Source organism: Wyeomyia smithii, chromosome 3 (genome assembly GCF_029784165.1).
Source record: "Wyeomyia smithii strain HCP4-BCI-WySm-NY-G18 chromosome 3, ASM2978416v1, whole genome shotgun sequence".
NCBI lineage: Eukaryota > Metazoa > Arthropoda > Insecta > Diptera > Culicidae > Wyeomyia > Wyeomyia smithii.
In genome coordinates this window covers 267,555,921-267,568,739 of record NC_073696.1, presented here as the reverse complement: position 1 = coordinate 267,568,739, position 12,819 = coordinate 267,555,921, and the positions used below count along the sequence as shown (strand labels likewise).

Below are 12,819 nucleotides of genomic sequence, written 5' to 3'. Positions count from 1 at the left end.
CGTTTTCTTTTTGCATCAGCACGGCAGATATTTCATTCATAGAGGCATCATACACCAACAAAAGATCTGCTTTTGGGTTGAAATGGGCCAGCATAACATCTCGACATATTTCATTCTTGACCTTCAAAAATGCCTCTTTGCACTCCGACGTCCACTGAAACTTTTCTCCTTTCTTCAACAGGCGATATAAAGGACACATTATATCCGCCATACCATTTACAAATCGGGCGTAATGGTTCACAAGTCCTGCGAAAGCACGAACTTCCTGAGCACTCTCCGGCTCCTTAGCTTCCCGAATAGCTTTAACTCGATCTTCCGTTTTACGCAGACCATCAGCTCCGATGATATGGCCTAAGTACGTAACTTCCGTCTTAAAAAAATGGCATTTAGACTGGTTAAGCTTAAGACCAGCTTGCGCCAAAACCTCGAAAACTTTTGCCAGATTTTCCAGATGCTCTTCATCAGTCCTTCCGGTGACCAGCACATCATCCAGAAAATTCTGCACTCCTGGAATGCCGCATTATAGCTTTTATAATTCTCGCTGCACTATTCCCGACGCTGGACGGATTCCGAATGGAAGCCTATTCATTTTATACACTCCTTTATTCGTAGAAATTGCACATACCTCACGAGATTCTTCGCTTAGCATAAACTGATTATAGCACTTCGATAAATCTAGCTTGCTAAACCTTTTCCCCCCATTCAATCTGCTGAAAACTTTTTCCGCAGTTGGTAATGGATGAATCACGTCTTTCACATATCGGTTTACGGTGGTCTTATAGTCGCCACACAGCCTGACACTACCATCACCTTTAATCACGGGCACTAACGGAGTTCCCCAACTTGAATTGTCACACTTGCTGATTATCCCCTCTTTTTCCATTACATCCAACTCCGCTGAAACTTCATCCACTAGCTTGTACGCAACCGATCTAGGTTTCCGGAAAACTGTCTGTACGTTTTCTTCTAGTTTGATTTTCACAGTACCGTACTTGTATGTACCCAACCCCGGACTGGAAAGCTCCTTGTGACGGTCTATCAACTGCTGTAAACGTCCTTGTTTTGCACACTCTATCACATTAATAGGCAACGCCGTTAGCTGGAACTGTCGCAAAAAATTGTCATCTTTGACGGTCATTGATGGTCATTCCGGATCTTTCGGTGGGCGGAGAGTATTTTTTGGACTAAGTCTTTTACTAGATAAACACTTAAACGTTTCTGGTTCCAACCCAGGTTAATTTGGAAATTCGTGAAAATTTTTTTGAATTAGCGCGGTATCGCGTAAAAAAAACCGCGTTAATTAAAAAATCCGCGTAAAAAAAACCTCGTAAAAAAACGCGTATAAAAAAACGCATAAAAACAAACCTGATTGTATTTCGATCAGGGAAATTCAGGATATATCAGGGAAAAATTTTTCACCGAGACGTGATTCTTTTTTAAAACACTCTTCAGCGCAAAAACTGATTTTTGTAGCATAAAAGGCTCATTCGGGACTTCCACGGTTAGGTTTCATATCCGATTTAATACTTTTTTCACTGGGATTTCAGAGTTGTATTCATCAACGTTGCAGATTTTGGTGCCGTATGCTGAAAAATATCAGGGAAATTAATGTTAAATTTTAAGAAAATATCAGGGAAAATCAGAGAATTTGAATTCGAAAACTTTTTCGCCACTCTAAGGCCAGTATAAGTACTAAAATCCTTCTTTGAAAGGTTCAACAATTCTAATTATGTCAACTAATTATTGAGGAAATCGTTTGAGTGAACTCAGCATCTGGATGTTTTTTATTCCTAATTTAGTAGAAACATCTGATAGTGTAAACGACTCTTCACGTTAAACGAAAAATATTTCGTTGGTGACAACACTAATCGTAGTAGCCCTATCACGAAGTATATGACAGAGGAGCCTTCATAGACTATCTCACCAAATCGTTTTAACCTCACTTTTATGACAGTTAGTGGTAACTTTGTTTACGTTTTGGACTTTATGCTTTTTTTATGGCAGAGCAATTATGTGCGTAGCGGAAACGCTGCTTAATTTTTAATTGTTCTTAGTGTACTGGCACCTCACGCACAACATTTGACGGGCGTTTTGGTCACATTTGAAGTAATCTACTATGATTGAAAACAAAATTGTATCACTCGAAGGTAAACAAAGTTACCAGTAGCTGTCAAACTCAGGTGCGTGACGTCACCATGCGATGGCCTATTGGGCAATAAAACCACTGCGAGAGTTTATGTGACCGTCTTTTGTATCAGCACCAAATCCACACTGCAAACTAATCAACAATAACTATCACTTCGAAATTCTGTCCCTTGCAATTTTTATTAATATACCCCTTCTTTTTCCAGATCAACTCCGATCATTCGCACAACCGAAGCGCTGGCCAACAAGCACTGACACAACCGCCTCCCGTTGTAATCGATCAGAACCAACTGCCGGTAAGCCAGCAAGAGTATGACACGCTTTGCGCCCGCCTGAAGGCTCTGCAGAAGAAAAATGACAGCCTCATCCAAAAGCTAACCAGCGGATCGAACGATCGCAGCGAAAACATCATTATCAAGCAGCTGAACGATGAGCTGATGCAGGCCCGGGAGGAAGCGGAGAAAATGCAACGGTGGCGCAAGGAGTGTGTCGATGTGTGTGCCATTTCGACGGAGAGACTGGAGGAACTGGCTGGTTTCCTGGATTCGCTATTGAAGAACAAAGAATTCGGAGGCTCGCTGTCGGTAGATCGCAGGAAGGCGATGCGGAGAGCCGTTGAACGCAGCTTGGACCTCTCGCGTAGTTTGAACATGTCCATTTCCGTTACCGGGTTGTCCCTGCCAGAGAACAGTCTAGTCGGTTTGAGCTGCTTGAGCGGCTTTTTAGCTGATACTGGTGCTGCTGATGTCAGTAGTTTCCGTTTCGACAAAGAAGGTAATAAGGAAAATCAGACGCTCAACTTGCACGAAGACAACAGAGTCGCAAGAAACGCCGCAAAGGAAATCGAGTGTTTGAAAGCGGAAAATCTAAAACTGAAAGGACAGCTAGAGGACAGAACAATAAACAAATCTAAGAGCAATCATGGAGACATCCGACGAAAGTTAGTACCAGTACTAGCGGAACCCATATCCGATTCGGAATCATGGTCCGAGCCGGACCGGGATGTGTCTCTTGCTAGAATTGGACTAGAAGAACGGTCATCGTTAACGAATTCAGCCGGAAAAGGTAAGAATTCGACAGGGAGAATCCTCCAAGAGCTTAGTTCTACTTCGGAGAACGAGGCAAATGTTGGACACTCCAAAAAACAATCCCTGGAACTAAAACAACTGCAAGACACTGTGAGCTCACTGAGCAACATCATCCAGGAGAAAGATAGTAAGATCCTAGACATTCAGAGCCGTTTGGTAGATCTGGACAATAAATTGCAAGAAGAACGAATGAAAACCTCTCGCACACAAATGGAACTAGAGAACACTCGTCATGTGAACGAACGGCTAGCAAAGCAAAATAATGTGCAAGCGGAACGCGTCACTAGCAGTGAAAATCGACTTGAAGAGCTCACCAGAGAGATTCAACAGAAAGACGAGTTTATAGAGAAATTGAAAAAGGATCGCGAGCAAGCTTTCGTGGACCTTCGAGTGGCCGTTATGAAACTGGACACTCTCCGCTCGGAGCATTTGGAAATTCAACAAAAACATAAAACTCAAACTGAATCTCTTCTAGCTCAGGAACGGCTTCGGTTGGAAGATCTTCGTCGGGATCTGACGGAATCATTTAACAACCAGCTAAAAGCAAAGCAAGCTTCGTTCGAGGCAAGTCTAACCGACAGCTACATCTCCAAAAACATCTATTTGGAGAAGACTAAAGAGCTGGAGGAACTACACTACCGGCTAGAAGATGCCCATCTCAACCTCGTCAGCATGTCCGAGGAAGAGTCCCGTCTGAAGACCCAACTAGCCGAGGCCGAAAAGTCTGTTCAAGCAATGCGCAAGGCTCTAGACGAAACAACACTGCAAGCTTCGAAGGCTGCACTAGAGCGATCTAAAGCGCTTAGCGAGAAACGCCTGCTAGAGGAACAACTTAAAAACGTTCACTGCGATCTGGAAGCTGTGAAGACTGAAAAGAACGACCTCAACGCCAGACTAGTAGAGCTTCAAGCTCAACTGGCGAGATCACCGACAAAGCGACTGAACAGTTCCTCAACATCAGAAGGATCCAATGCCTTCGGTTACACCTCGGAGGAACTGCACAATTGCAAACAACCATTCAAGACGGAGGAAACGCCCCGACAGCAAAACTCGTCCCCTGATTTGGGCATCGAAAGCGATGCCGGCCGGCTCTCGAACACGGAATCGAACCGCCTGGAACCAACGGCAGCCGATAGCTCGACCAGTCCCGCTAGGCCGCTGCTGAAGACACTCGAGCTGACGAAATCGATGAGCAATCTGCTGATGGATCCGAAAGAGGAAGGTAAGTTCCTGTGTCTTTAGAAGAATAAAATCTCTCTTTAACCTACTATAAAAACCTTTTCCAGCCAAATCTGAGCTCAACGCGTCCCTGAATTCGAACAGCAGTAAGTCGATTGTCCACGATTGTGTGAAAATCGAAGCGGACTACGCGGAGCTAAAGCGGCGATACAAACATACGCGCCACCATCTGGAGCAGGCCTACGATAGCATCAAAACGTCCAACAAACGTAAGGAGCAACTCGAGCGGGACATCAAGCAGCAGATCCAGAAAACGAACGTTGTTCTCAAGACGGTTCGCACCAATATGACCAACGAACTGGAGAAATCCTCCTCCAGCGGTGCCATCGATGGACGGAAAAGCTGAAATCAGCTCACGCCAATACTAGACTAGACGATAACGAGAGCCATCCATTCCTTTTAGAACAATCGGCAAAATGTGAATCATCATCAACCCAGGCAACATAATTGTTGTGCCATTTTTAAAACAAACGGACATGAAAAATTGTACTATACAGACATGATAACGATGGTTAGGTTACTAGGAAGCATGTATATTTTTGCGCGTGGAATGATAGTGTGTGTACTTGTAGGTGAATGTGTATTATGATAAGGCTTTTGTTTTTTTTATCAATTAGTCCGATTTAACTGACGATTTCATGTGCTTCGTTCTTTTGCTAGCAACTGACTGACCTTTTATTGCTATTTTATTTTCAAAACTTTTTTCAATCTAAACCACCACGCACACTAATTTATTTGTAACAAATCGTCGAAAATACGTTCTTATTAAAAGTCGTTTTTAAAAGTGAAAAATCAAAGTGTCTCATTTAATAGGCTATCATATCACATCGTATACTTCTTTCAAACAAAAAATTAAAGAATTTAGTTTTTACCATAAGCACTTGTTGAAATGATTTTTATTATTAATCTTTAAAATTTTATCACAATGCAATGTAATGCTTTCTTGAATATAGTTTTCTCTAAATTTGTCGTCTGTACATCCAACTTGATTTGACCTTAAACGCACGATAAAAAAAATAGTATATCATAGCGTACCGCAACTAGAAGCTGGAACTTAAATTCGTCCATGTTCACGAGTTTGTATCGATAATACTACATCTTTCAAACGAACGAAATGAATCGATACAGCAATTAGGATAAGCATTATCTAGAAATTGCGATTTGATTGCGTACGCTATATTCTGAGAAAAAAATCCAAGAAGCATATGTATTAGAACATGTATCGCAAAATTGGCCTCTAAGCTGTTACTGGAACTGTTTGCAAATTCTAGAGTGTTTATCTGTATCCGTTAAAATGTTTACTTCGTTTGCGAATCGGTAAATATTTTTTTGTTTTTTGATTTTAGCGTTGTGTCTATAAAAATTTTGATCGAGCAACATTCGTCTGCCAAATATACAAGTAGTAGATATCGATGCATCTCTAAACTGCAATTAGTTAAAGCTTTGTGCATTGCTAAATTGGTTGATTGCCACTATGTGTTTCTCCTCGTGGTACGTCCGTAGAATGTGTCCGAGAACAGCAGAGGTATCGTTGTCACTAAGCCACATCGTCATCGTTGACGAGTTGTCCAGCATCGAGAGTAGTGCTTAAAATTGAAGATTAAAATTTTATCCAGTTAAGAAGGGAAAAAATACTCACCGATAAACATCTTAGGATTGCCTAAACTAATTTGTACTTGAGGCGAAGCAAGCAGTACCTGCAGTATAGGGGAATCGGATGACAATCCGTCGCGTAGCTCGGTTAAACTTTTGCTTCGATTGCCCAGCAACCATTCGCACTGAAACCAAGTAGAATTAGCAATCGAATTGAGGAGAAATTATGAAAATATAAACTCACAGCAGCAGCATGATTGTTACGAGTCACAACGAGCGCCTCGCGTACATTCTTCTCACTAAAACCCATCTCCACGATGGAAGCCACCATTTCCGGCGCAGGAAAAACGTCTCGATCGGAGTACTGGCGGATAACATCTAGCAGAATTTCGACGTTTTCAACCTTCGTCTGAAAACGAACCGCTTCGCTTGGTCCACCGTCCAGCACATCTTGCTGCTCGATTGCATCCTCCAGCCGCACCGGACTGGGACTTCTCGAGGAAGTATCAGTTGAGGTATTTTTCGATTGTTCATTGTTTCGTCGCTCCGAATGATTCGATCGCGTAGGAACACTAGTGCCGTTTTGTTCTCCACCGCCGCTGCTGGTCGCTTCGTTGCCGGCGGTCCCGGAAACTATCGTTGTAGAGCTTAGCGTATCACAGTCAAGTAGCTTCACCGAGCTGTCGTTCTGGATTAGCCAATCCAAGGCCGCGGGAAAGATATTTCTGGAAGGGAAAAATAAATTCAGTGTTTGTAATTATTCTTTAGTGCTTTGTGGATTTTAAAGTACTTGGTAATCTCCAACGCTTGGTGTATTTTGTCCAGGGAAAATCCCATTTCCAGTAAAGTTTCGATCGAGCGCACTTGATGCTTCCGACGGTTGACCAACCGCTGCCGGAACAGTGCGATCAACTTGTCAGCGCATGGTCCCGAGCCTATCACAAAAGCCGAAGATCGTGCTAGTGAAATTAATATTCGGCGCAGATCTTGCTGCAACTGAAGAAACAAAAACAATTGATTAAAAAAAGCAAGCACAAACCATCACAAAGATTTACATCATTGTGCAGCAGGTCCATGTTGATGTTGTTGGTTGAAGGGGCAGTTTTGGACAGTGGAATATGTTTTGTTGCTGCCAGTACTTCGGATACAGTTGGCCCTTTCAGGTTTTCCTCCGCGGGAATAAAATCGGTGCGTTTGACCACTAGCAACATCTCTTCTGCAGGTGAAAAATTAGCATAAATGAACATTCAAGTAGATTAATAGGAGCCTTTAAATCAAGCGATTAGCACACTTTACTTCTTGTTTAGGCCTTTTTGCTATCAACACACATCAATCAACCCGACTCTTGCTAATCGGATTAGCGCTGACGGGTAGCAAAAATACTGACCTTCGGTACGCACACCTTGCTGCTCCAGCGTGTCGTCATCGTGAAAGACTTTCCGATTGTGGGCCCTTATCAGCTTGTACCGGGCAACCAATTCGTCCAGATCGGAAGAAAAGTGCGGCAGGGAAAACGAACAGCTGGCAAAGCGTTCCAGGGCCTGAACACGTAGCGTTTTCCCACTGCAGTCGTGGGTGGCCTCGAGCCACACAATTCCACCACGGGGACTGATAATACGCAGCGGGATCAGGTGCTGACGGGACGAGAGCGGCTCTTCATCGCTGGAGGCTGCGGTAATGATGGAACTACAACCAGCTGTACTGGGGATGCTGCTGCCGCATGGCCTGCAAATAAATAGCCGAAGGGTATACAACTAATCAATACTGGTCTCGGCGGTACGTTAGACGGGCGATTTTTTCCTGAAATCGAAGCTTTTGTCGTTTTTATCAGTTTTAATCCTCGGCACAATTAACCTTTGTGGCTTTGAGATTAGGAAAAATGTGTGTCAAAGGGGTTAAAGGTAATGGCTTACTTTGTTTTATACAGAAGGGATTTCAGATTCTCGTTAAGTTTTGTAAATTGTATTTTTTTTTTCAAATTTAAGCTCCCAAACAAAAAATAAAATTTGATGTTTTTATAAAAAACTTGCACACTAAAAAAATTCAATTTCCAACATTGAAAAATATTTTACTTAGAACATAGGTACTCCCTGTTAAACTCTTTTTTTTTTTGTATAGCTGGTTTGTTATATAATTTTATTGTTTAAAAACTATAGTCTTTAACATTTTGATCAAAGAAAACAGCATCAAATAAGAAAAGCATTGCACAACGTGAAAAAAAAATTGGTTTGTGAGGCCCTCATTTCTTTAAACATTTAGAGGTAACGTTCTGGAAGGTGACGAGCAAAAAAAAGGTCGCCCAGGATTAGGGGGGCCCCTTGAATCGGGAGGCCCGGGGCATTTACCCCCTTTGCCCCCCCCTCAAATCTGGGCCTGCGGAGAAAATAATGTTTCCGAGTTTTCTGGAAAATTTGTTGAATTCCGAAATCCTTGTAAAAACTTTTAATTCCAAAAAACGCATAGCAAGCGACTTTAGTATGTTTTTATTAGATATAAACTTTAGATTTTCCAAGTACCAAACAATGAATCCATTAAACCGTAAAACGCGGCATTACATCAGAAAATCTTAGTTTGAATACGCCGCTAAGTATATAAAGCAAAAGGAAAAGGTAATGTGGTTATACGACTGCTTTTAAGACTGCCAACTCATTCGATTAATAGCTGTTGTAGTACAAAATCGATATAACATGAAAATGGCGTCGCTTACCCTAATGCACAAGTTTCAACAACAGCTGTACCTCCTAAATTCAAGTCACTCTCAGTGGGGCCATTCCTATTCAAACCGGAAACCCGATTAGCAAATAGAGAGCCAACGAATTTCCGAAATCTTCTCATTATTATTTATGAAACAACACGAGCAGCAGAACAATCACACTTTATATGCAAACACAGTCTAGTAAGCGCTTACTTTGATCGATCCGCGGAAGTTGAAGCCTGCTGTGGTTGTTGTTGCTGCTGCTGCTGGCCATGATGCTTGCTGGAGAATCGAAAACCTCTGGCCACGCTTGTTCGACTACCTGATCCAGCAGGGGACGAATTCGCACTATCCGAAGAAGCACTAGTTCCTTCGCCAGCCGCGTTATTCGCTGAAGCCGCGTCCCGATGCTGCTTCCTGGACTGCTGCCAGCGGGCCTTTCGTTCGGCAATCTTTTCCCGCATCCAGGGAATCATTTCCCGTCCTCGTTTTCTTGGCAGGCTTTCAACACTACAAGCTCCAGCTCCTATCCAGCCGGATCAGTCACACCCAACCGGGCAGGTCTAAACTAAATAGGTCATATGCAAATTGTTACACCTGACGTCCGAGGCATCTCATTTCGACTCGAACCGATTCGAAGCACAACATTTATCTTCTGCTATCAAACTTACGCACTATCGTGAACTTCGATTTCCACTCTTACCGTACGGGGCAGAGTGTATACACAGACTGGCTAGCGATCTAAATTAAAACAACTCGTGATAACCAGTACCACCGAACCTGCCAGAGCGTCGGAAAAGTGTGATTTATACAAACCAAAATCCGCTAATAAAAACAAAACACTTTCTCACATGAATGACAGCTATAGCGAACCTGCCAAATGAGGCGAAGAAAAGTGGGTGGGAGAACAGAAAAACTGCGCTTGTATGCAAGCTTTAATACGAGCCGTACATTCTCGTTCTTTATCATCACTTTGAAAATGGGATTGTGAAACTCGAAATTGTTTGATATTTTATGCTTTTCTTAAACCTATTCTCAACAAGAAATTAATTTTCGCTTTCCGTGAACCTAAACCTTTTGGTACGATGTGTGATAGCTCACTATAAATGCAAATCCAGCTTGATGTACCATTTTACTCTTTGTTTTTATTTCGTAAACTCCTTCTCGCCTGCGTTTGCAGTCACTCCTTACTTGGATTTCTTATTCTTAATCTTCTTCAGATAGAATTCCAACTCCTTACCTTCCAGCAGGTATCCATCAGCGCGACCGCATTGTCCGGGCCGAGAAGCGATAACAGCTAAAACAAAAACAGCTTCAATTAGTACCTCAACCAAACATTCAACCTTAAGCAAATTCAGGAAATTAAGAATCAGTGTAACTATGACAAAGCCGGAGTCATCTCCCACAAGAACGGAACTTCATCTCAAAACGAGATTCGGAACCGCATTAGCCCCCTAGAAGAGGGTGTGGGTCGCTTTAATTGTTATCATCATAGGAATTTCCGAATCACTCTTCCCGAAAGCAAAAACACTCACCCAGTAAACGGCCAGCGTTGAACTGTTCCTCCAGCGCGGGGTCGATCTTGGCAGTCTTCTGTCGTTTGACGTACTTCTTCAGAACCCGTTTGCTACGCTTCTTGGCCAGAACGTCCTCCTCGCCGGCTTTCACCTCACGCTTCTTACCCAACGGCAACAGGTAGTGGCTTTCGTACCAGTGCCGGAAGGGCGTAGAATCGATCACGACAATGGCGTTCTTTACCAGCGTTTTGGTACGGACCAGCTCGTTGTTCGAGGCGTTGTACACCACATCAATGATACGTGCCTTGCGGGCAGTTCCCTCCGAGGCCCATGCGAAATTGCCGGAATCCAAACGGAGAGCGCGGAATTTGCGGTTTCCACCCCGGGTTCGTACAAAGTGGATACGGCTGGCACCAATCTAAAAAAAAATTGGATATAAAAAATATTAACCCTACCAAACAGTAATCTCACCTTTGTATTGGCTGCCGGGCGTCCCAACTCATACTTCCTCTTCTTGCGGATGGCGGCCTTCTTGCCACCAGTGGCCCGCCTCTTGTGATAGCTATCACGGCTTATACCTGCAAATTTACCGGCAAATCTTCATTAAAAATGGCCCCTTTCATCATATCCGCCAGCCGGACCGTAAGTCAAACATAAACACACGAGTGTCAAACAAAATCGGAAACGTGGATACGAAAATTTATCCGTGTATTTTTCCACGGCCCACAATCACAAATCGCACATTACGTGTACAAAAATGCTATCAGAATGCATTGCTAATCCAGCCGCACCAAAAATCCACTTTCCGATTCATTTTACACCGCAATTTCCAAAGAAATCTTCGCCACCAAATAGCGCAGCGACTTACCCATCTTTGTGAGTTGATCGAGAAAGAAAGACCGCAGCTAGCAGCCGGAAGCCTAGGTTGGCTGCTCTGAAAATTGACGTTCCAAGTTGCTGTCAAAACCCGTCTAAATTGGGCCGAGGGGCGCACTTTCATGAAAATAAGGTTTTATACACTGAAATAAGCGTGATGTTTTGTTGCAACGATTTTGTTTTAGAAGCAAAGAGGAAACGTTAAATTTTGTATCGAATGTTTATACACAGACAGACGTCCAAGCAAGAACAAAATTGATCGAAAATTGATAGAGTGTGCCACGAAAATTATCCACTTTTAAATGGTTAAAACTCAATCAGTTTCTAACGAGTTTCCTCCATTCTTCTAGAAATCGATTGAAAAATTAATTTTGCGTCCACCAAAATACAGAATATAACGATTTTGTGCTGCTACCATTGAAAAATGTAGAGCCTTCTTGAATGTATCTTTAGATCAATCAGAGCTGAAACCAGGCCTTCTTTCCCAGCAGCGCTAACAAACGATTTGGCTTTATAACCAATTTATCGTTGTTTTTTTTACTAGCTTCAGTCCACAAACACACGCCTACCGGTGTAGTATGTTCCCTACGTCTCCTTTTTGTATATGAATGTTTATTAATTACTTAGTTTGTTATCGAATATTATTTCCAAAGTAGAGTTAGATTTTTAATTTTTATCAATAATTTTTACAAAAGATCTTTGACTCAAACACCGCGAGCAAGGCCACGGTCAAAGTAGTAATTTGCCTTAAAACGCAAAGAATGAGATCCCCGATGCTTGAATTCTCTAGTTGTCTTCGTCCACCCATGCCACCGACGCGACGAGTTGCTTGACCTAGCCGAAAAAGTCCATTGACCTTTACACGTGCTGAGAGAGATATTGATAGTATCAGTGGTGGGCACCGCTAACCGAAAATTTAGCGACGCTAGTCACTAAGTCGCTAACCGGAAAATTTAGCTCGATAATCGCTAAACGCTAAACCCACATTAGCGGAACTTTTTTACAGTAAGAGGTTCACGAAACGGTATTCATATTTGATTTTGTAAAAACAAGAATAACAAAAGTTATTTAGCTTGCATTGAAAATAGATACTCTTAGGAATGTTTTCATGAAAATTCAATTATTATCTGAATCGAAAAAGTGGAACCAAAGTTGTCATAATTTCAAGCGCATTGCAATTTACCAAAGTTCTTGGTGTGCCGAAAATTCAATCTAGACCTTGTGCTTGTTCTTCAAAATGCTCCTGTGGCTTGTACGATAACTGGAACTCCATTCTAGGCTAAAAAAACTGACAAAAGTAATTTTCGCAGTAAAGTATGTTCATCTTTCGAAGCAATTTACGTACGCCATCAGCAATTCTCAGTTTTTCTAAATATTTCTATTGTCGCTTCTCCACAAAATTTAGCGAATTAGCGATTAGCGTTTCGAAGGCCAAAATTTTAGCGACGCTAACAGTTTCGCTAACCAGCTCAAAAATTAGCGAAATCGCTAAATCGCTAACTGAATTTAAGCGTCGCTAATTAGCGAATTAGCGAATTAGCGGAATGGTGCCCACCACTGGATAGTATATAGAAAGCTTTCTTTTATTCGTCCATACGCATGCGACCTCAAATGTCCCCAAAAGTGAATTGAACACTGCCAGTCGTACGCCACGCCAGTTGGGTCG

General features: G+C 42.5%; 3 protein-coding genes across 10 annotated transcripts in view; 1 reads left to right on the top strand and 2 right to left on the bottom strand.

The window, feature by feature from the left end:
• The window catches only part of LOC129733122 (centrosomin), a 51,602-nt gene extending 46,337 nt beyond the window's left edge, over positions 1-5,265 (top strand). For all 7 annotated transcript variants that reach the window (XM_055694708.1, XM_055694704.1, XM_055694705.1 and 4 more), the window contains 2 exons: positions 2,352-4,455; positions 4,520-5,265. In XM_055694708.1, coding sequence (XP_055550683.1) covers positions 2,352-4,455; positions 4,520-4,818 — 2,403 coding nt within the window. In that variant the 3' untranslated portion in view covers positions 4,819-5,265. The remainder of the gene's footprint in view (positions 1-2,351; positions 4,456-4,519) is intronic.
• A 67-nt stretch (positions 5,266-5,332) lies between these two features.
• Positions 5,333-9,612, bottom strand: LOC129733123 (ubiquitin-associated domain-containing protein 1). 2 transcript variants are annotated; one of them, XM_055694710.1, is made up of 7 exons: positions 8,974-9,612; positions 7,453-7,790; positions 7,121-7,281; positions 6,856-7,061; positions 6,310-6,790; positions 6,112-6,250; positions 5,333-6,058 (listed from the first exon to the last, which is right to left on the bottom strand). In XM_055694710.1, exons 1-7 carry the CDS (start codon positions 9,234-9,236, stop codon positions 5,904-5,906), a joined length of 1,743 nt encoding a protein of 580 aa, XP_055550685.1. In that variant the 5' UTR covers positions 9,237-9,612; the 3' UTR covers positions 5,333-5,903. The 2 variants fall into 2 exon arrangements, with proteins under 2 accessions (XP_055550685.1, XP_055550686.1); XM_055694711.1 differs by lacking the exon at positions 8,974-9,612 and adding an exon at positions 8,773-8,939.
• Positions 9,613-9,885: 273 nt separating this feature from the next.
• Positions 9,886-11,208, bottom strand: LOC129733120 (40S ribosomal protein S8). Its single transcript, XM_055694701.1, has 4 exons — positions 11,146-11,208; positions 10,749-10,855; positions 10,296-10,695; positions 9,886-10,057 (listed from the first exon to the last, which is right to left on the bottom strand). The coding sequence occupies exons 1-4, from the start codon at positions 11,147-11,149 to the stop codon at positions 9,948-9,950; spliced, it is 621 nt and encodes a 206-aa protein (XP_055550676.1). The 5' UTR covers positions 11,150-11,208; the 3' UTR covers positions 9,886-9,947.
• Positions 11,209-12,819: the final 1,611 nt, after the last annotated feature.

Excerpts from the sequence above, each read along its gene's own strand:
- LOC129733123 (XM_055694710.1), bottom strand. The coding sequence starts at position 9,236 with ATGATTCCCTGGATGCGGGAAAAGATTGCCGAACGAAAGGCCCGCTGG. Across the intron at positions 7,282-7,452 it reads GCAAGGTGTGCGTACCGAAG|AAGAGATGTTGCTAGTGGTC; the intron begins GTCAGTATTTTT and ends TTTCACCTGCAG. Across the intron at positions 7,062-7,120 it reads TGGACCTGCTGCACAATGAT|TTGCAGCAAGATCTGCGCCG; the intron begins GTAAATCTTTGT and ends TTGTTTCTTCAG.
- LOC129733120 (XM_055694701.1), bottom strand. Across the intron at positions 10,696-10,748 it reads GCCCGGCAGCCAATACAAAG|ATTGGTGCCAGCCGTATCCA; the intron begins GTGAGATTACTG and ends ATTTTTTTTTAG. Across the intron at positions 10,058-10,295 it reads CAACGCTGGCCGTTTACTGG|CTGTTATCGCTTCTCGGCCC; the intron begins GTGAGTGTTTTT and ends TTTTTGTTTTAG.